General features: G+C 36.5%; 2 protein-coding genes across 5 annotated transcripts; one reads left to right on the forward strand and one right to left on the reverse strand.

The window, feature by feature from the left end:
- Positions 1-2,421: 2,421 nt before the first annotated feature.
- LOC112291680 (uncharacterized) lies at positions 2,422-6,731 on the forward strand. 4 transcript variants are annotated; one of them, XM_090255940.1, is made up of 7 exons: positions 2,469-2,747; positions 2,882-3,121; positions 3,610-3,877; positions 4,117-4,445; positions 4,740-4,814; positions 5,255-5,392; positions 5,742-6,731. In XM_090255940.1, exons 2-7 carry the CDS (start codon positions 3,014-3,016, stop codon positions 6,252-6,254), a joined length of 1,431 nt encoding a protein of 476 aa, XP_090112066.1. In that variant the 5' UTR covers positions 2,469-2,747; positions 2,882-3,013; the 3' UTR covers positions 6,255-6,731. The 4 variants fall into 4 exon arrangements, with proteins under 4 accessions (XP_024395229.1, XP_090112066.1, XP_024395232.1 ...); XM_090255941.1 differs by having other exon boundaries at positions 2,610-2,747; positions 2,872-3,121; XM_024539461.3 differs by having other exon boundaries at positions 2,422-3,121.
- An 8,804-nt stretch (positions 6,732-15,535) lies between these two features.
- Positions 15,536-21,535, reverse strand: LOC112291113 (uncharacterized). The gene is made up of 8 exons (XM_024538146.3): positions 20,269-21,535; positions 19,722-19,877; positions 19,526-19,630; positions 19,285-19,395; positions 18,496-19,135; positions 17,718-18,271; positions 16,530-17,594; positions 15,536-16,296 (listed from the first exon to the last, which is right to left on the reverse strand). Exons 1-8 carry the CDS (start codon positions 20,902-20,904, stop codon positions 15,937-15,939), a joined length of 3,627 nt encoding a protein of 1,208 aa, XP_024393914.1. The 5' UTR covers positions 20,905-21,535; the 3' UTR covers positions 15,536-15,936.
- Between the last annotated feature and the right edge of the window lie 887 nt (positions 21,536-22,422).

Genomic DNA, 22,422 nt, shown 5'->3' on the forward strand with positions numbered 1-22,422 from the left:
CCCTGCATATGAGGGATTCCGCGGACGGCTTGTAGTTGCCGATAATTTTTGTCACCATCTCTCGAAGCTTCTCCGCAGTGCTGGAGGGATTGCAGCGAGACGCACCTCTCGGAGTCCTTTCCATGCTTCCCATTGCTGACTATGATGCAATGCTTTCCTGGCTAGGTACGCATCCTGGAAACTTGGAAAGACAGGGAGGGAAGTTCGTCAGAAGCAGGAAGTGAGAATGAAAACAAAGAGTCTGTATCCTATGTGCTTCCAGCTGAAGTTGCCAAGATGCAGCTAGAGCTCCAATTACTATTCTGTAGTCTTGCTTTTAAAGGTAGGTCCAACATCAAATGTCTCTCAAATTACTTCAAGTAGGTCACATTGGTGTAATAAAGTGTACAGATGAGTATGTGTATTTGAATAAGTATATCTCCATGTGGGTCAAGTTGATCATGTTTTTAGAAGTACAGTTTTTTTGGTTTTATGGCGGGGTTTTCAAAATTAGCATGAAAATGAGGTAATTAATGGAAATAGTTTTAGTGCTTTTGAAGAAGTTGTGCAGCATTTGGTATGAGGGAATGTATAAAATGTCCTGTCTCTAATGATGATGACCGTAAAAGGATTGGAGTTGACGTCCACGGTGTGCAAACTTGTGTGAGGTATGATAAGATTATAATGCGCTTACTTGATTTATCCAACTGCAACTTATTTAGCCTGTTTTAAATATGAATCCAAATATTCACTTATATTTTTAATATCAGATTAAGACTCTGTTTTATAAGTTGTAGAACATCATGTCAACATCTAATTCATTTTATTTCATTAAAACATATTTATTTATCTAATAAGTGTTTTTTAGAAATACTGTAAGGACTTGTGGTTTTTATTTATTTATTTATTGCAACATTCAATATGAATACTATCCAAAAAAACGTATATGTGCATTATGGAGAATTGAATAAAACTATTAAGAAATGTTGTACTGTAACAGTTTGAAATTTTTGTGTTTCTTTACTTTTTTATTTGTTTATGAAGTCAAGTTTTTGTGCCTAATTAAAAACCTGTGCAGATTTTAAAATAATAAATTTATTGTTTCTTTGCAATGAACAAGTGTGAAATTCTTTCAACCACATCACCAATGATTTTTTCATTTTTTATATATTTCTATATATCTATATATAGATATATATTTAATACACTAATTATGTATTTTGAAAATCATGGATGCTTATTACTTACTTTCATAAAACTCATAATAAGAATGACACAAAAATTTATATATACTGTCTATAAGAGATTATTTTATTTTCACAATCAATTTTTTTTTTCATCTTTAATTTGTGAATATGAACAACATCAAAAAATAATTAAACCGGCAACTGTTTTCCACCTACAGGCACAATGCATAATCTGCAAAAGACATGGAGCCAAATGAGGGTCAAGGATATGTCACTTCAGACTTAAAACATACAAGAACAGTAGATTCAGAACATTAGAAGACATGCAGACTCCTTAAAAAGCTGATATTTAAAACAAACAAACATGGAAAGCATCAATGAAATCCCGTTTCACACACTTGTGTCAACAGTTGAAGCCAAATGAAGCCAAATGAAGCCAAATGCGTTGAAACTGATAAGGACGTTCCACCATCCATTCTAGATCCATGTTTGCATCCATCCGTCGATGTTGCCAGCGTGTGATTCTTAGAAGGCGCAACAGGATAAGACCCACCCTTGACTTACAGAAGCTCCAGTCTTGACTAAGCCAACGAAAGCCAGTTCATTCATTTACATGATGAACATTTATTTATAGAAGTGCACATTATTAATTTAAAAAAAAAGTTTAGAACATTGCCATAGAAAGAGGTTATATATTTGAATGATTAAAAATAAGAATCTTCCGTTACTCAAATCTAGGATTTTACTTGTGTGAAGTCCCGGAAGTAAGTGAAACCACGTGGCGTGTGCAATAGGCATATTAATGGAACTGACTCTAGGAGGTCGACGGTTCGGCGACGAGGACTCCGGTTTCGGCACGGAAACCGGCCTCGAGACACAAAAGGCAACATGGTGTGGATCTTCGTGTGGAAGCAAGCTTTTAGCAACCCGACCTTTTCACGTCGGCCAATCAATCGCCAAATTCCCTCTTTAGGAAAACGAGTAATTCGACGCAGAGTTCGAGATTTCCCTACAAGTATCAGACCTTGGGTTTTCACATGCATGAAACTCGTCACACCCAAGATTCACTTGCAGTGACGGAATTCACCCTATTTCGGAGCGTCGCTAGGCTCTTTCCGTCCGCCGGAGGTGAAAAAGCAGCAGTCAGAGCACGAGCTTCCGTTATCTGTTGTGGCTACTGGGCCAGATAGCGGCTAAGCTGGGCAAGGGATTATGCGCAATCGTGCGGGCTGGCGGAAAGGTCATCGCGAGCCAAAGCCTGTCATCGCCTCAACTCCATCTATTGTCAGCACATTTCATGCTGAAGCCTGCGTTTGGACGTTGGACCACGGTAGTGTCGGTTGTCGCGGCCAGGGAAGGGAAGCGGGAAGACGGGAGAGGGAGAGAGAGCGAGAGATAGAGAGATAGGAAGGGAGGAAGGAGAAGGGCTCGTGGTGGACTCGGGGATGAGTGAATGACGAATTGGCTTTGTGAAGAGGTGGTGCGGGAGTTGTTTTGTGCTGTTGTTCCTCACTCCGTTTGCCGTCGGAGCATTCTTTGAGGCGGGGAATGCGCGCCGCTAGTAGCTGGCCGCGTACGCAGGTACTGGCAGTGATTGTGAGTATCGAGAAGATTGGGGAAATGCGTTAGATGGTTGTGTGCGTCCTTGGCCTGGTAACCTTCGACGGCGTCATTGGAGCTGAGCAAGGGGTTGACTGTGGTGTAGTTTCTTGCAGCCTGGGCATGAAGAAAAGTACCCCCGAGTGCTTTACATGTAGCATTCAAGCATCAAGTCGCCGACGCTCCCTAGTTGCTAGCCTTGACTTATCCGGAAGTACAGGTGAGGTCTGCGGAACGCCGTGAGCGAGATGGCGGGAACTGGGAACAGTCCTGTGGTGGCCATCAAGTTAGCCAGGTCGCCTCAAACAGAATCGTGGACGCAGGACAAGCTCTTAGCTGGTGATGTTGTGCTCCAGGTAAATGTTTGACCTCTTGGAGAATCTTCATGAGCAGTCTTTCTTCTCCGGGGTCGCAATTTCTCATTGGACTGGAGAATGATAATCAGTTTTCCCCTAGTTCCGCAGGTGCTATGATAAGTGTTTGCTGCTCGATAACAGAGAATATTTCGCTTGTTGCTTCTTTGAGTTCCCAACCTGAGAGTGGCTTTTTTGCTAGCGAAATTGGTTGAAATGCCTTTCCTTTTTATGACAAATTAGGTTAGTTATCGTAGCGGCAGTTAGTTATAACGTCGAATGATGTCATCTCTAAGCGAATACAGTACAATGCTTCTTCGTGCGGTAGAGTCTGCACGGTAAATGTTTCTTATTTTCCGCGTTCATGTGAAGCTTCCGAAAACCTCTCTGATATGTCTTCTGAGTCTTCTTTCAAGAAACGCCTTTTAAATTATGTTAATGCAGGACTGTATTGTGGTCTCGTCAATTAACCTCCAAGAGCTGTTTCGTAGGTCAGCAGTGACAGTGGAGTTATGTTAGTTGCTCCATTTGCTGGCGGGAAGAAAGGCCTCATCCGTGAGCTGAAGAAATTGTACAACGTGTCAGGCGGGGTAAAGGTCAAAGTCAAAAGAGGTTCCTCCGTAATCGAGGTTCGAGCTAAAGTCGCGGTGGACGAGAGTTCCCTGCTGAAGAAGACGTATGTACTAGCTAGTGCTACTGATAGCGGTCATGTAGCGACATTGGTGGATGCCATGGAACAAGATTGCCTGGTTTTGCAAGGTACACTTGAGTGAATGTCCTGCTTGAATATTTAGATTGAGTTTCTGACATTCACCTCTATCTGGAAAGTTCATTCACTGGGGCATTATAGTTTTTCTTTGCTGCTTTACTTTTAACAAATTGATGCCTTGGAGGCTAGTGAGGGAGTTCTCGTCAAATTATCTTCTGTTGTGTTCTTGTTTTTTCTTTTAGAAGGAAACTTACGAGCCTCTAAGAAATCTTGGCGAATTTGCATGCAGAAAAAAGTCGAAAGGTACTGGAAGCATCCAAGATACTGAAGGAGTACTCCAAAAAGGATGACTTGCTTGTGAAGTTAGGCAGTATGAAGTTGAAGGACAGCTATGTTAATTATCCTTGGGAACAGAAGATGATGACTTTCTTACCTGTCTCGGGCTCCGCGATGCTGTTTTCTCTTCTCATCATGCCACCAGCTCTATCGACAAGGGCTCGCGACTACGCTTGTGTTGAGCAAACATCATCTCGGGCAGTTGCCTGGCTATCGGCTGCCCAGGCGTCTGGAGTGCCGATCACCTTCGTCAATATCCAGACAGAGCATCTCTTTATGCAAGTGAGTAATCAACCCCTAAAATATATTACATATTTCATGTTTTGTATGTCGAATGTATTAAGAGGGAATCCGTGGCACCTTTGTCATTTGTTGATGGTGATAGTGGATTTTCAGATTATGAGCTACAAGGTTCAATCATGCTCTTCGAAGCTATCTTAAACGACCTCGATGTGGTTAGATCTTATTTTTTGCGGTTAGCAGTTGAAGTTGGCTTTTTTCATAAACCATGCCTTTCTGTTCTACAAAGTAATTCCTTAATATCTCCTAATTTACTTCGATATTCTCGAATTGCAGTTTGCAGATTACCAAGTTCCAGGCTACAAGCAGGACCCTGCGGTTATTAGCAATAGTGGTTGTTACAGATTGCAGGTAAATATGGTTTTGTAAATTCTCTATTTTCCGTTTCGTCTTCCTTGAACGCAGAATCTTTTACCAACTATTGTAATGATATTGGAGAACTTAGTCTTTACATAAATATTTAGGTGACGCTGCCACCACTTGCCCGAAATATAGATAGGAGACTAGAGAAAGCATACGCAGTCATCATCTGATTCTTTTGTTCTATTCGTCAAATTTTCATATATCCTACTTGGTAAAAGTAAGACCGGGTCTCAAGGACTTTTGGAAGATCCCATATGAATTTCACAGGGAATATGGAGGTTATCTTGTGACCAAGCAGGGGTAGAGCATCAGCAGAAGATTTAGCATTAATCCCCTCGTTTCACTGTATTGGACATCCTGGGGTTACTGGAGAATCCGCTTTATTTAAAAGTTTATCTTATGTAATAATGACAAGAATGTGCTTGCAGGATCGAGAAGCCATGGATATGGATGTTGTAAGAGCAGTACGATTATGGTACTCGCCTGCAGCTGCTGAGCTTGCCATCGACCTGAGACCTGAAGCGAACGAGTCTCGCCTTGGTGTTGGCATCAGCTGCACAGAAGAGGTATATTTGCGATAAGTTTGTGATAGTTTGTTGTTGGAGGATGATCTTCATCGAACTAGGACTTGTCATTCTTATATTTAAGAATGTTGTAATTGAACTGACTTTCAAATTGGTAGCCTGACGGGGAAGTTTCTTTGCGGCTTGTAGATAGTGATAAAGAGGATTCTTAAATTCAAGTTTACATTGATACATGTTTTAGCATGAAGATTATCGAGTCGTGTATTTAATAGTTACGAGCTTACGGTTTAGGATTTTATTTTTATTTTTATTTTTACCCTACGTAAAAGTCTACGGTTAAATAAATATGAAGCTGAACATATTCGAGGTTCTGGTTCTGTTTTCTTTGCAGGGGTTTTGCTATGTCTCTTCTGTGGACCCAGGCACAGTGGCTGACCGAGCAGGGCTGTGGACTGTATATCAAGATGCCTGTGCAGCAGGAAAGCTGCTTGTTATTTCTCGAGTAGGAGGGGAAAAGATAGCGCCCTGGTTGGTTGCGTCTTCTGGTTCAATACGGTGCTATGAAACTATCTCGTTGTCTAACAAGCTTTCGCTGCACCGGCAGACTGGCCAAGCTATCCGTCTACATGTTATGTTGTGGGAGGGTGCTCTCACATCTGACTTGTACCGCTCACCAGAGGATGGTTCAAACCTGGAGGAGAATCTTCCGTCGGTTGCGTGTATGAGTAGAAGTGTTCATAGATATTATGACGATCACTTACCGTATGATAAAGCATCCCACCATGAGCCGCACGAGAAGCATTTCATGCCCACGGATTTGCGAGATTTCGAAGTAACAGATAGTCGTGCAGAGCCATCGTTGCCCATGAGCGGTCCATATCTGCAGTACAAGTACATCAATTGATTTCCCATCTGGACCCATGTTTCAAGCCAACCTCGGGTTTTGATATCCGCGGCGAACATCCTCGGACGGCGTATTGTACATACTGAACTTCCCAGAGACTGGGCGGTTCTGAGAAGGTGCTGGCGAGAGGGAGACCGCTGCTCCTTTCCAGTTAAAAACCTTTAAGTGAGCGTCCAAATCGTATAATATGACGCAATCCCCTTACATTCTGTACATATCAATAGTGTAAACAACTTTCCCAGGTAAGTATACTTTCTCACCCAACATCTGTAGGCGCTTCAGCAATGCCATCTCCCCTCACTCACAATCAAGTCAGCGGCTTATTGTGACGTTATGTCAACATGTCACTATACGGTAGAAACCATGGATCAGGCAGGGATAGCTCGGGTATAAACCCACGTGTGTTTTTGTGTACAATTTGTGTGTGGCGACGCTGATTATGATAATTGATGCGTCGCAGCGCCCCTTTTCACTATTGATCTCGAGCCTTGCGATTATGTGGACCATCTGTACTTTTCGTACTTGTTTTTGGAAGTGAGTTTTCACTGTTTGCTGCTCTGTGAGAGCTGCAGCACCGCCATGCCCTGACGAGCTCGCTGTCAGTGAAGCGGCGCACGCTTAGTGGGAATGCCGGGGCAGACTCTCATCCTTCTCTCTCGACTCTCCACCGCTGCCCGCGGGCAGAAAACTCCAACGAAAACAAAATTTTGATTCTCTTGTTTGTTATATGCTATTGTTGGTACTATTTAACCTATGGCAGATTCATATCTGATTTATTTTTTTATTTTATTTTTTTAGAAAATTTATCTACAATTGTCACAGGCTAACTTGAAATATAAACATCCTAAAAGAAGATATATATGTATATATAAAAAAATGTATGTACATGCATATATAATTTACTTAATATTTATAAATGCAAATTTTCATGTATGATTGCGTCTTTGAAGTCCAATTTATTGTATTTTTACTTATATTGTAAACATATATTTTATTTGAATTTTTTTTGCAAGGTAAATGAATTGAATAATGTCTATAGTTTAAATTACAAGCTTCATAGATGTGGATTTGACTTCATATGTGTTTGTAGTTGATTAGTAGGTTAGAAATTAGGCTAACAAATTGGCCGTGCATTGCACATATTAGCAACTTGTGGTATAAATTGGTTGTGTAGCATACATATATGAAACTTGTCTTATAAGTTAGATATAAGTTTTGCAAGTTAGATAAGTATCAAAGGTCCTATAGAACGTCTCTACATGGCTCTTAGTTAAATAGTTTATATAAAAGCAAGAATGAAGCTTTTTTCACTCTTATTAATATTGTTATATTACATGAAGTCTTGCTTGAGAATGCACCAAGTACCTAGTTGTGGAAGGTAAATAAAAAATTGCAACAATATGGTCCTAATAAATTATAAAAAATCTTAATGAAATACTAAAAAAATCCTAATAAAATCTTAATAAAATTTTAAACAAATTTTAAATAAACTCAAATAAATTCTAAATAAATCCTAATCAATTCCTATATCTATTTTAAAATCTCAATAGCTATTAATTAAACTATTGATTTCAACTTAAATTTTACCTATATTTCAATCCTTAAGCAAATAAAAAACACACAAAGTTTAAGGAAAATCAAACTCACTAATTGAGTGAAAGAATTTCAAAAACTCTTAAATATTAATTGTCCACCTTTTCCAACTTGGATGTTGATCTTTCAACAACAATTTCTCTTTGTTAAACTATTCAATTATTTTCCAATTTTACAAATATATAGATACTAATATCTAAAATATTCTCACAATTTTTTTCTTTGATCGAATTAGCTAAATTCTCAGGATTATAAAAGTCTTCCTTGATCCTAAAACTCAAATATCTAAAATCTTAATCTAATAAAACTCTCATATCTTTCAATCTAACAATTCAATTGATTTTGAATTTATAAAATATATTCAAAATAAGCAAAAAAATAATTTCATAAAATGTTACCCATAAATTTTCTATAATAATTATAAGTTCCTCAAATATATAAGCATTATTTTCTTTTTGAATATCTAAAAACTTTGAATACACCTCTTACTTTGAAAAGCTCTTAATAACTCAATATGCATCCAAATGACTTGAAATCAATTCTAAAACAATCCTTTTAAAGTTTTTTTTTTTAAACTTTGCTCTTTGATTTATTGAAGAATCTTGGAATTGCTATAGATACACAATTTTGTACATTAGAGGTTTAATTTTTTTTCAGGTTTACAACCGATCTTCTTAAAATATCAATGTTTGGTATCTTCAAGAAATGGTTGCAAAAAAATATTATTAATTCCCTCCTAAAGATACATATATTATTTTTTTAATCTACTTTTTTTGCCTTATTTATGGCCTTATAAAATAAGTAGAAGTCTTTTTGTATAAAAAAAAATATTAATATTAAATTTTTACTACCTTCCTATTTCTTTTCATTGTTTTGCTACTATATATTTTAACTAGATTCTTCTATGGTAGAATCTATATTTTTATCTTTTACCATATAGTCATATTACAATACAATAATATATTTCTTGTCTTTAGTCTTATTTCAAAAATCTCTAGTTTACTTATTTTTGGCAATATTCATTCTAGTTTTACTACTATAATATTTTTAAGTGAATATCTATTTTTTTTTAAGTGATATAAGAATATAGTGAAGATTTTATTATTTATAATTCATGTCCTTAATACCTCTGTTCTACATCAAAGGCAAGACTAGAAAATACTTTAGTCTATAGTTAATTTAAGAACATTTAATTAAATATCTATTTTTTAATACTCCATGATGCTACATAAAGGAGTTTTTATCTACCATAAATTTTTTAAATCTAATATATTTTCCAACATGTTTTTGAAAATCTATAAATTGTCTTAATATCTAATAATGATATTATCATTATTAGATTAATGATCCATTTTTTTCTTAGTGGTTTTTTATATTATTTTATTTTTTTCTAATAAATTATTTTATTTTGGTTCTTAATTTATAAATCATAGTATATAACATCTTCAAAAATAAAGGTATTATATTCAGTTTATATTCTTTAGATGTAGATTCCTAAGAAGAAAGACAATATAGTAGCAAAATATTTAAAATTGGAATGTAGTTTGTCAGCAAAGTTATCTTGTTGTTAAGAGAACACTCTCTATAGATTAAATTGTCTTAGGCTTAAAAGTGATTTTTATATTAATGATGTTACCAAAGTATAGATCTATTTTAATTGGAATCATTTCCAAAACTTAAGTATCAGTATTTTTGGGTGTTTATGGCACATATTGAACATAATTGGGAGAAAATTTTTAATTGCCTTTTGTTTTTTACATATTAATAATTACATATTAGTGCCAAATTAGTCATATTATCATAACTTCTTTTTTAGCTCTTAGTTTGAATTATAAAACTTTTTAATTGAATAAGAAGTTATGTAATTATATATTGGCCTATTTTGAGTCTTACAATATATACACATTATACTTAGATTAGATAAATCTCTATTAAACTTTGCATTGCATGTCAAAAATTTAGATTTAGTTTCTCAATTGTATTTAAGTGGATTAAATCATAGTTTGTTTAATGACCTACAAAATATTTGAACTATTTAAAAAAAATAGATTTTTTTTAAAACAAATAAAATTATTTAAATACATGCTTCAATGAATTGAGATACATTTGTAATCCTACCATGATTTGCTATATCTGACTTTGATAGCAATGAATTAAGATATAATACTTTAGTTTATTTTTATCATTTTTTTTAAAAAAAATTGAATTTCTAATAATAATCCTAAATTAATATCTAGTTATATTCTATTTTTATTGTTAGATACCTTTGTTTAATTATATTGATTTTTCAATGAAAGTCTAAATAAAGTTTTATATTGCTAATATGCTAAAAATTTATTCCAATTAATTTCAAGATCTAAAATTTAAAATATACTCTTAAAGACTTTTACAATCTTAACTATATCATTGTCTTTTTTTTAAATGATTAATGTGGAGTCATTTACCTATTGTCTTAGGATTTACTGATTTGGACTATTTGATAACCTAATCTTATGTATAGATAAAATTTTGATAAAATATTATATAGCTAAATTTAAAATATTATTTATAATATTCAATAAATAAAGAAAAAATGATTATATTATTATATCTCTTATTTTAATATTTATTTTTGTAAGAGCACCATTAAGATTAATGAAGGCTTTTTTCTAATAAAGAATAATTTTACTATTTTTACAAAGAGCTGATTCAAGTCTATTATTTTAAGAAATTAAATTAAAAAATTCCATAATACTATATTAGATGCTTTGATAAAAATATAGTTTTAATAGATTAAAGGATTGATTCAAGTTTTAGTCTAATAAAAAGTTTCTTGAACTATTAAGATGTTATCTAAAATAAATCTCATAGGTAGAAGAACATTTTGATCTAGATGTATAATTTCTATCAAAACATATTTTAGTCTTCCTTACAATATTTTGGTATAAAATTTTACATATTTTATTTAAATAAAAAAATGGTCTCAAATTATTTAGATATGTCTTGTTTTCTTTTATATATAAAAATATGATTTTTTAAAACTATATAATAAGTAAAGGAGTCATTTTATATAGATTAATTGATTATATTTAATAGTTATTTCTAATAATATTATAAAAAGCTTATAAAAACTTCATTCTAAAACCATCAAGTTTTAGAACTTTTTCATTATTTATATCTTTCTTAGAATCTATTGCCATGTTGGAAGTTGACAAACCATCAATATATATTTATATTTAAATCTTTAAAAGACAAGGGCTTAATAAAGTCTATATTTCTTTTTCCATGACCTTACTTTCTAGTAGTTTTAGAATTAGATGGCTATGTTGATGGTCTGTTAAATTCATAATTTTTCTTCTATACATCGACATAGGAGTTATGAAAAATATTTTTTCTATTTTCATGATTAATTTCATGTTATTGAGACTAGAAATAAAGGAGAAATTATGTTTTTTTTTAATAGAAATTATAAAAACTCTTTTCAAGACCTATCTCTAGTTTTTATTTTATTTTTATCTTAACCAACTCTTGTATATATGTTTGCCTCTAATTAAAAAAATTGATTACTTATTTTTTTACTTTTTAAAATAATTTATTAAGGTTATGTGTCTTGAAGATTTTCTTTTTGGTATCAATGACCATCTAAAATTACTTGATTTAAAAACCAATACTTGCCTTTATCATAATCTTATGTATTTTATGAAAATTATTTTGTAAAATCTAAGAAGAAATCTATTTTAAATTATAAATAATTTAAAATATTTTTCTCTTATTTTTATATATTATAATTTCATGTTTACTCTTTGATCTTAGAAGTTAAAGAAGTTTTTTTGAATAAAGACTTTATTAATTGATATTTTTAGATTCAAATATTTAAGCCACTTAATAAATAATATAATAAAATATTATTTCTTTTTATATTGTGCCCCATGATATTTTTTTCTTAAGAGAGTATTTGAGTTTATATAGAATCTATCTAGTCTTGCTGGCTCCCTTGCTCCATTTTTATTTATTTATTTATTCATTTATCTTCTAAAAAAGATATAGATTATTATTAGCCTATTAAAAGATCTTCTAGTTGAAATAGAGATTTGAAGTTCTTTGCATTGAGTTGTTTCTATGGCTAATATTTCTTTGCAAAATAATGATTTATTTTGAGTGGATTTTATTATATTCTAATCTCCTCCAATAATCCAAGACTAGCTACTAGGAAACAAATCCATCACATCTAATCACATCAATGTCTTAACTTGATATTTATTGGATACATAAATATCAGAAATATTAATATGATTGCTTAAAATATTCTTAAAAATTATCTTAAGAATTTTTTTGTATATAAAAAATTGACATTGTCTATTAAGTATTTAGTATAGGATGCTCTGAAACTACAAACAACTCCACCCCTATGCACTATGAAGGCCTAAACCTTATCTAAGAACAACCTTTAAGATATTAAATGATGCATTTAGCCATAATACTCTATTAAGATCTTAGGCTCTCTTACTATATAGCTTATAATATTGAATTAATAAAATATAACATCATGGATGCATATTATGTGTACATGTATATAATTTAATTTTTAGAATTATTATTTAATTTTCTAATATTATAGAAAATAGCATTAAATTTTATATTTCAAAGTAGGATTAGAAGGAAAAAATCTAGGATTTCTTAAGAGATTCTTCCTTAGATATCATGCAATGTCAATTCTTAAATATCTTAGTAATAAGTCATTGTTGCATTGGCTAGTTTCTTTTAAAGTATGGATATACAATTTAAATTTATTTTTCTTAATAAAATATATATAATTAAATTTTTCTATTTTTTTGGCTAGTAGATTATTTAGCTATATTTTTAATAAGTTTAAGGCCACTACTTAATCTATGTCTATGCAATAAGTAGTTTTAAAATGGCATAAAAATAATTTACTTAATTACACCTTTTTTTATTTTTTATTTTTTTTAAAGACTTGTATTAGAAATGTATTATCGTTAGGTATAATCACTAGTCTAACTTGCAAAGCCGAATTTCCTAAAAAAATACTTTACTTTCCAATCAATCCTTTACCATTTCTTGTCATTTAGCTCCATTATATTTCTATTTATTCTACTCTTATTAATTTTTTGAATATGCTCACTTTTCTACTTGCTGCATATTTTTTTATTGCATTAAGATAATGATACAAGAATCTAACATATCTTAGAAATCCACTTTAGTTGGTTGAAGTAATAGACTTTATCTTATTCCAATCTATTTTAAATCTATTTTATTAAATTGTTCTACTGTGAATTTTTTTTTAAGTCTTTAATAAAGTAAGGATAGTAGGTATCTCGTATTGCATTGCATTTAATTTGTTGCATCAAACTAAAGATTGTATGTTGTTGATTTTTCAATATTAGATTGCTTACTTATATATTGATCTACTTTATGTTAAATTATCTACTAGTTATTCCAATTAGATATATCTATATAAATATAGATCCTAGAATAGTTAAATTTATATTGGCAATACTTTTTTTTTATGTTGGTGTATTTTCTAAACCTACACCTATATATAAGATATCTTTTCTAATTGTTGTTATCAATTGTGATAGTAGAAGATATCATTGCATGGTTGAAAGAGACTCTCTTTTATTTTGTATTGAGTCATCTTTTGTTTTAATTAAAATTACCAAAGTACCATTGCCTTCCTCTTCCATATTATTTGATATTACCATCTTTGAATTCAAATCCAATATACCAGATGTTATTTGATTTTGTTGATAGTTTGATCATGTGAAGATGAATTGTCCTAACCAATGTGGATTAGAAGATGTAGGACTTGCAAAATTATGTCCATATATGACTTTGCAAGCTAGTATTGTGTCTGGTTGATGCTAAATAATAATATTAATAGTTATACTTTATGCATTTCTTCTATATTATTTTATTGTATGATATCTCAGATTTGCTGCAAGGATAAAGCTATTTTCTAAAATATTGAAGTTATTATAATCTATGTATTTTTATCCTTCTCTACTAATAAGTTTGTTTTGATATTTTGTCAAAGATTTTGACTCTAGTTTCTTATTTTAATATTTACTTCTCTTCTAAGTTTATACTATCTTTATTTAGAAGTAATTGATACAATATATTATTTTCTAGTCAAAATTTACAATAGATTCAAAGATTATTATAGTAATTAATTTTTACTTTTATTTTTATGTGATTAGGTTTATTGTCATAAAATGTAAATCCTATTCTTCTTCTAATAGTAATGCAATGTAAAAACTTTTAATCTTGCACTTTATTGTTTTAAAATCAATTCAAAGTATTTCTTCTTTGCCCTCAATTATTTATTTGGCAACATTATGGAATTTATCTTAAAGATCTCTTAATTTGATCTATATAGAGATTTTTATACTCTTATAATCTAATGATAGTTTTAGATTTTAATCGATTGTTGGTTTGAAGTTTATATTTTTTTCTTTAAAATAAAAATAAATAAAAATAAAATCAATAAATTATAAAAATAAAATTATAGAAAGATTGAATTAGAACCATTTTAATGTATTCTTATATTTGCAATTTTAAATTAAAATAATGCTTTCAAAATTTTCTATGCAATGTAATTTATACAACAAGGATCTCCTAAACTTCGTCAAATTACTAATCAAATTGTTTTAGGGAAGGGAGAACTCTCTATTTCTCCTACCATGAAGTGAACAATGAAAACATATTATTCTAGAAATTCCATTTTGTATTGACTAAAGTGTTGTTTATTTATGTGTTTAAAAGTACAATTCTTACTAAGAATTTGTTGTAGCTATAAGTAAATCCTATTGACAAATACTCCTTCTAAGTAGCCTTTATGAGATGTAGGGGCCCTTTTTGCAAAAATGTTGCCAACTTGTCTGCCTTCTGTTATTCTTTTGTTGTATTCCATTGATCAGTTCATCCACCCTTGCACATATTATGCTTGGTTTCTTGCATATCTGTTTGATTTTCATATTCTTATAATCTAATGATGGTTTTATGATTTTACCATCACACACTAGACACATAAAAATTCTACTTTACTAACCCTAAACCTAACCCTATTTGTTTGTTTGACTTTTCTCCAAAAGTAGCTATTGCATTCTGCTAACCTTACGGCTCTACCCAAACATACACAATACATTCACTACTGTGTGTGATCACAGCCAAGGCCACGCCACTCCATTCCCACCCACTCATACGAGCGGCTTCCGTAAATTGCTTGTAGCCTCTCCAAAGCTCCTTTTAGGTGATAGGTTAATAATTATGATTTGTTTCAACCAGAATTTGAACATTCGTATTGTAAAGTTAGAGCGCAGTTTGTTTTAAAGTCGTGTAGTTGTGTCACATGTAGAGTAAGCATTAATAGAAAGGCGTACATTAGTGTGTTCTGTTAGTACAACCGAAGTTGACAGGCCTACTTCCAACTATTACCCTCTGTCGAAGTATGTGCAACATTTGTTGGTAACAGCAGTGATGACATGGACATCATGTTACGTACGTCAGCTTGTACAACCTGGTTGCATCCGATCCTTTCCGACTACTTAAACAGATCGTACATTACATAGGAATTTTTAACACTTAGATGCCATTGTCTCTCCAACGTTAAAATTTGTCTTCACAGTTCTGACGAAAATCACATTGAGGGATTCAGGACTCTGATACGAAAATTGACATAGACATGGAACTGCATCAAGAATGGTATGTCAGATAAATTTAGTATTAATTTTGTATCAGTAGAACAGCCGGTTACAGTAGCAGGGCTCTGCAGAAAAAGGGGAACATTTGTACTCAAGTATTAGGATACACTAAATTACATTAGCAGTTTGCCTCTCGATATCTCTCTAGGCTGGGAGCTTGGCAGAAGTGATGGCTTGATAATGTTAGAACTTCGAGAGGCAAGCTTGTCAAGGATATTACCGGATGGCGATTATGAAGCAACGACGTACAAAAGGCTTTTATACAGAATCGGGTCATCTCAGATGGAGAGATGAGCAATTGAGTAGGCGCTTTAGGATTGAAGAGAGATCAATGCCCTAGCAGATGGCAAGTCGGCGTAATAGAACTAGCTCATTAAATTTAGAAATGTTTAGATGCAGCGAGTAGAGTTGACAATGTGTGCAAGGCCTGACTTGGGTCTCACTGTCTCCCCATTACTGGATCTGGCTCCCTTGGCGTGTCCCAATGGAGAGCCAGCTCGTCCGTGAGAAGTCAAAGGAATTCCTTTCAGCTTACCCATGGCAACAGTTGTCTCTTCATCAGAGGCACCAAGCTGGTTCTCAAGCGACCTGAAGGGTGCCGACTCAACTCTTGGAGCGACGAAAAGGCTCTCAGTCGATGGAGGACGGAGACATGCAAGCCGGCTACCGTAGTTTTCTTGGGAGGCTGGCAACGATCCAACACGGACATCACTCTCAAATTCCCGGTCCACAGGGGCTCCTCCAGTTTCCTGCAATTCACAGATTCAGCAGATTGACTATACTGTTCTCCAGACCATCACAAGGCATACAGCAAAAACCATGAAGTTCAGTAATAATTTACAAGTACCTTGATAAATCTCATCGAGGACAACAACGAAGTCAACAAGGCAACAGGACAGTGCAAGGAAAAGGTAGAGCAATAGTAGCCGAATTCAAGTCCGAGTCCGATGAAAACTTGATACAAAGGCATAGGTCCACTTACCCCGAGGAAGAGAAACTTGAAGTTCCTTAAGGACACAGGAATGTGAGCCTCAACCTCCTCACGAAGTTCTAAAAGACTCGAAGTTTTGGGGACGTTCACAACGCAAATAAGCTTCCCGTCAGCCGGATCGCTTGCCTTCTCCCATTTCACATACACATCTGTCTTCTCACCTTCCTGCTTTGGTTGAGCGTTCTCGTTTGCAAATATACTGGCGGACATCCGACGCGTTGGCCTTCTGGAGGAGGGAAATCTTTGTGGAGATACCGCAGGCATTAGGGAAGGCAACGAGCTCACGCTGACATCGGTATTGTACATAGCCTCGGAGTAGCTAGGTGACGTGGAGAAGTCGGAGATGGATTGATCCAGCTGGTTTTCCGCGAACTGTTGAGACCCATACGAGCTGGACGTGGGGCTGTATCTTCCAGATGGTACATCACGTACAGTGTCTTCCGATTCCTTTGAAAACGGGCTCACAGTCTTTCTGGCAAGTTCTCGTCTTTCTCCACAAAGCATAAAGATTGTTTCGATTCTAGCTCTCCTGGCAGCTTCTGCATCACTTCCGCCTGACTGACCACCGTCAAATAGGTCCGTGCCCAAATTCAGGAGCTCTGTCTCAGCCGGGGAGACTTCAGAATATTCTTCACCTGCGCTCTCATCGAGTGACCTCATGGAGCTGACCGGATCATCGAGATCGGCTCGATTCTTCAGGGAATTTTGGGCTGGTTCAGCAAGTGCTGTGAGTGGACTGTGCGTCCTAAGTGAAGGAGCAGCCAGACGGTTGTCATGTTGATCTTCCTCCAGCGCCCACTCTTTGGATACTCCAAACACAAACTCAGATGATGCTGTACACAACTTGACCCCAGCGAAGTTATCAATCGGTGATGGGTCATTTTTCGCCCGGGAATCTCCCCAAGGAAACAATGGGCTGCCACCAAGGCCGCTGTTGCTGGGATAGCTCGCCATGGCTGTGTTGAATTGTTCTTCAGGGGATGGGAATGTCAGGGACGGAATGGAGTCCCCACCCTCGGCCTCTTCCTTGGATGCGATTGTGTTATCTGGGGTCACCTGTTGCATCGATAAAAAAACGGACATCAACAAACGATTCATGTACCTACAATTTACTGACAGCTTCACACTTAATTTTCAGAAATAGCTAGTGCAATTAAAGACCAAGGTCGGCCTGCCAACCTGAGACCACAAGGTGGAGTAGTCTTTTGCAGAAGATCCTTGTGGAGGCGTCACAGATTTCCTGCTTTCTAAAGACTGCGCAATTCGCTCGTCCTCTTCCAGAATTATAGGCAGCCATCCTTTACTGCATAGTCGCTCACCCATCCACTCTTCGGACTCAATGTCTTTCCTCGGCTGAACTGATGGGTTTACAGCATCACTCGGCGACTGGCTTTGGGTTGCTTCTTCAGTTCCCAGAGACAATCGTCTTTCCTTTTCTTTTACAAGATTTTTCAGAAGCAGTAGGCTGGGGGAATTTGCAGTAAGACTCATGACCTCAGATGGGGAAGAACTGCCACTATCACGATCATGCCTGAAACTATCATTCATGCTGCTGTTGGGACCAGGCTTGGCTTGGAGGTCACTGTGAGGGTTTCGTTGTCCATTCCTTTCTCCGACTGCCTGCTCAGGGATAAACTGGGCTTTGATACGATCACACTCAGCTTGCGTTGCATGAATGCGATCATTAATGTGCTTCTGGATGTCTTGAAACCGCTGGTTGGTGGCACCTGGACCTTAAGGTTCAAAGGACATCGCTCAGTTTCAGTAAATGGATTAAGCCGTATATCTGAGATGTCACATACGTTCCAGCTGCAATCTAATCATTGAAGAAACTAAATTCGCGACGAACGAGTTAATACACAATTAAATTCACAGATAGAATCATGTAAAGGACAGGGCAGATGAAAATCGGATTCATTCTGTGCAATTAACTCGTAATAAAATGGGTGCAACTTACTTTGATTGAAAGATGGCATGCGCTTATCCATACTCTCAGGACCAGCTCCCTCTTTGGCATCCGACTTCTCACCACGGGTGTTACCAGGACGGGCATTGTTGTTGAGGTTGTATGATCGTTGCAGGTGCAGAAGTTCTGCTTCAGCTTTCTCAGCCCGTACCCTCATCAAATCTATCTCTCTTTGCTGTTGTAAGACAAGAGAAGTCAGCTCCTCAATTTTACGCTTCCTGGTAGGCGAACTGTTTAAATCCTCGGCCTCACCATCATGAAGACTTTTCCTTTTCTTCTGTGGTTCTCTCTCAGAGTTCCACATCTTTGCCTTCTCTTTAAGATCTGCCAGCTCTCTATCCTTCCGTTCTAACTCTTTTTCCCTCTCTTCGTTCTCCTTGCTCTTCAGCTCATTCTGCTTTCGTAGAGCCTCAATATAAGCATCCTTCTTGGTCAGGCGGGCCTCTAGGACTTGAAGTTGCTCAGCCCTTGTCGCAGTTATCTGATCTTTGCCAGGAGAGTTGGGCAGGCGTACGATGCACTTGGCTTTCGCCCCGTACTCCAAGGTGCATATAGTTTTGTGGAGGTCCCGGAGGTCGGGACTTGCACATAAAATCATCAGGATCTTGGCTCTGTCATCCTCGAATGAATCCTATTGCACAATACAGGTTACGATAAACAGCCAGGCATGAGATGAAGATGTGAGCGGTTAATGGAGACAACTTAAGCTGGATAAAGTCCAAGACATCATAGACTTTGAGGATAAGTCTAAAACTGAAGCATTATCGAGTCTAATTTCACCTGTAGAAGCATAGTAAGTTTGCTGTCACGATAGGGGATGTACGAATCTCCATTCGCGATGGCCTCAACGACTCTCTTGAGAGCTCCGTTGCCTTGGTTAATCTTTCCTGTCTGACAATCGACACCAATTTCAAAATATATCATGCATGTTCTTTCTTCAACACCATGAATGAAGAATGAACATGCTTGTTCAACAAAACATCTTCAAGTGCCTGTTGGAGTCAAGGGTAAGATGGATTACCTGCATCTTAAGTTCTCTTCCTAAACCTGCTTGTTCTACGTTCTCGGAGCCAGCCATGTCCACAAGGACCAGCTTGCCGCCCACGTCAGGTACATCAAGCGTGACCTGTGCCAATACAATCCGTGTTACTAGGGACGAAGCATTCAAACATTGTATGCAACTAGATAAATCAAGGTATACTGATCAATGACAGTACCATGCAATGGCTGCGGGAGCTTCGGTCGTTACAGTTCGTGCTTTTCACGACGCGCCGTCCCTCTACTTTCGAGATCTCTTTCAGGAGCTTCTGAGGATCAGTGCCAGATATCGACATACATGTCTTCACTTTCTTCCCCATAACCTCCAGCTTCACCTACAGTGTATACATGCATTCAAGAGTCAAATAGGCATTTATCGGTGACAAAAAAAAAATCTGACAAACCCAATAATTAAGATATTTGGAATGTTTGACTATGTTTCTAGTTAGTAAAGCGACGGGGATGCAAATTAAACGTACTTTCACGGTTGAGTTGGGGCAACGGCCGGAAGATAGAACTCGGGGAAGGCCTAAAAATCCTACACGAACTACATATTCTACATTACTGATACAGACAGCTTCTTAGCTGTAACCACAGGACATGCACAGAGTGACAGTGATTGGGATATTGACATCAACGATTCCAAACCAGAAAATAGCAGGGCTTTCTCAGTTTCACTCTAAAACTGACATATTCCTTGATGCACATTGGAGAGATTTCACATACCCGTCCGCTGCTACTTCCGCTCATCTTGAACAAAGTCCCAAAGCCTGATTTCGGGGCACTAACACTTGCTAGCAAATCGTAGATTTCCTCGTTGTAGATCTCCCACACGGTTGCCCGGACCTCAATGCTTTTGTCAGAGAAATCGTCGCCACCGTCAGAGGCTTCGTGAGTCATGAGCTGAGACAAGGCGTGATAGGCAACACCTTTCTCGTGGGCAGCCCCAAACATGGTGTAGCTCTTTCCAGCACCCGTTGGCCCATACATCATGATTGTGCATCTTCCACCAGCTTTTACGTCCTCAACCCGAGATTCTACGTATCGGCCGTAGAACGCCTGCAGATTCTCCATGGCCGCCAGAGACACGCCGTCGAGGGAGAACTCGCGGCAGCCGTTTCCCATTCCCTCTGCACGAACTGCGACGCGAGAATGTGGAAGAACCCGAATAGCACTTTCCTTGTCATTACCTTCCGGGTGCTCACGAATCCGCCCTACTACTTCGACAGGATGACTTCCAGTACGCGAAGCCTGCCTGTCCAGAAAAGGTTGCATAGACCTGGCCTTACCCGTGGGTGTATTACCCCCTACATTGCCAGACGGCCTCTTCTCCCTCGGCTTCGGGGACATCATCGTTGTCATCGCACCCGACGGCTCTGTTTTAAGGGAGTATGTGGGCACACTCCAGCGGTCACCGTGAAGGCCGCAATGTAGAGGACACTGTAAGAAAGTGGATTTCAAATTCCAGATGATAGGTGCATGGATCCTCTAGTCGATGTCTGGAGGATAAGCTCCTTACCTGCATAAGCAAGACGACATTCTTGGAATCCTCGTCCTCACCAGCCCTCTGTCACACTACACTGGGGTCGCTAGAAGAGTTTCATTCCACAGGACTGAGGGGCTTGACGTTTTAGAGACATTGAGCGAGGTGCTTCGAAGACAGCAGACCATTGCCCTCCACGAAAGACGTGTAAGACGTAACTACAGCTTCGAGACGGAAGAAAACATAAGCTAAGGCACGATAATAAAGTCGAAAACAGCACACATCTCACGATGAGGAAACCCAAAAAAAATTCAAACGAGAAAACAAAACTTGAGTAAAAAACACTACTTACGGACGCTACTCTAACCAGAAGACTGTGGGAGAGAGGCGAGGCGGCACAAATTGAGAAGCTATGGGCTATTCCCAACAATAGGGCGGCTGTACAAGGGCGAGAGAGAAGCAACAATGTGCGGGAGCGTCGCTGTGGAGGAAAGAAGAAGCAGCGGGGCTGCGAGGAGGGAGGTAGCTGTGAAGGAGAGCCGTTGGAAGGCAGCCTTTCAATTTGCGACTAGGGCTCCTTCCCATTTTGGTTTCCGCTGTGGTGCTTGGCGGAATTCAAAACTCCCAGGAAGAATGTCGTTATAACTTTGGAACAAGTCAGCGCCACCACTCCACGTCGGATCCTCGACGAGAGAACCAAAACAGATGGATTGTGCCAGAATGTCGTGAACGGGTACTCTGTTAGTCGAAGATAACTAGAACTTAAATTATCCGTGAACTAAGGGGTGTTTCTGGTTTGAATCGGCGCTTGTTATGCTGTGTTCGTTTTATGAGATCATTTTAAAGTGAAGTTCCAGGTATATTGGGACACTGATTTGAAGGCTGAATACAAAATTGAATGACAGAGAAATCATTCGGGTAACAGTCTGCGTTAGTATGTTGACATTGAATAGGAATAGTGATGATCTACACAAACCTCAACTTTTACAAGAATAGAACTGGATCTATTTTCATCGTACACTATTAACGTGGTGGCGTAAACCAGAAGGGACAAAGCCGGAAAGTGGTGGATTAAGAAACTCACGAGTAAGAGAACACACTTTACCATTGGCTCCTAAATTTGTAATTGATTCTTTCACGCAAAACCAATTTATGACAGAAATGTCCAGTAACACGCTTTTATTCATGTTTTTTGATACAAAACTTGTATAGTCTCACTTTAAATGTGCGTTGCAAGACTAGTCATTTAAAACTTGCGTTAACAAGTACGAACACTTGAATTCTTTGAATTCAATCATCCTGTTCACGACCATGCTTCGCAAAGACTCCAAGAAGTTATTAAGTTAAATATTAATCACCTTAAGAAAGCAAAAAAGTAAAACCTCCTCAAACAAAAA

This window comes from Physcomitrium patens, chromosome 14 (genome assembly GCF_059467195.1).
Source record: "Physcomitrium patens ecotype Gransden chromosome 14, ASM5946719v1, whole genome shotgun sequence".
Taxonomy (NCBI): domain Eukaryota; kingdom Viridiplantae; phylum Streptophyta; class Bryopsida; order Funariales; family Funariaceae; genus Physcomitrium; species Physcomitrium patens.

Excerpts from the sequence above, each read along its gene's own strand:
- LOC112291680 (XM_024539461.3), top strand. The coding sequence starts at position 3,014 with ATGGCGGGAACTGGGAACAGTCCTGTGGTGGCCATCAAGTTAGCCAGG. Across the intron at positions 3,122-3,609 it reads CTGGTGATGTTGTGCTCCAG|GTCAGCAGTGACAGTGGAGT; the intron begins GTAAATGTTTGA and ends GCTGTTTCGTAG. Across the intron at positions 4,446-4,739 it reads CAGAGCATCTCTTTATGCAA|TTTGCAGATTACCAAGTTCC; the intron begins GTGAGTAATCAA and ends CTCGAATTGCAG.
- LOC112291113 (XM_024538146.3), bottom strand. The coding sequence starts at position 20,904 with ATGACAACGATGATGTCCCCGAAGCCGAGGGAGAAGAGGCCGTCTGGC. Across the intron at positions 19,396-19,525 it reads GAAGAGAACTTAAGATGCAG|ACAGGAAAGATTAACCAAGG; the intron begins GTAATCCATCTT and ends GTCGATTGTCAG. Across the intron at positions 17,595-17,717 it reads ACTCCACCTTGTGGTCTCAG|GTGACCCCAGATAACACAAT; the intron begins GTTGGCAGGCCG and ends TCGATGCAACAG.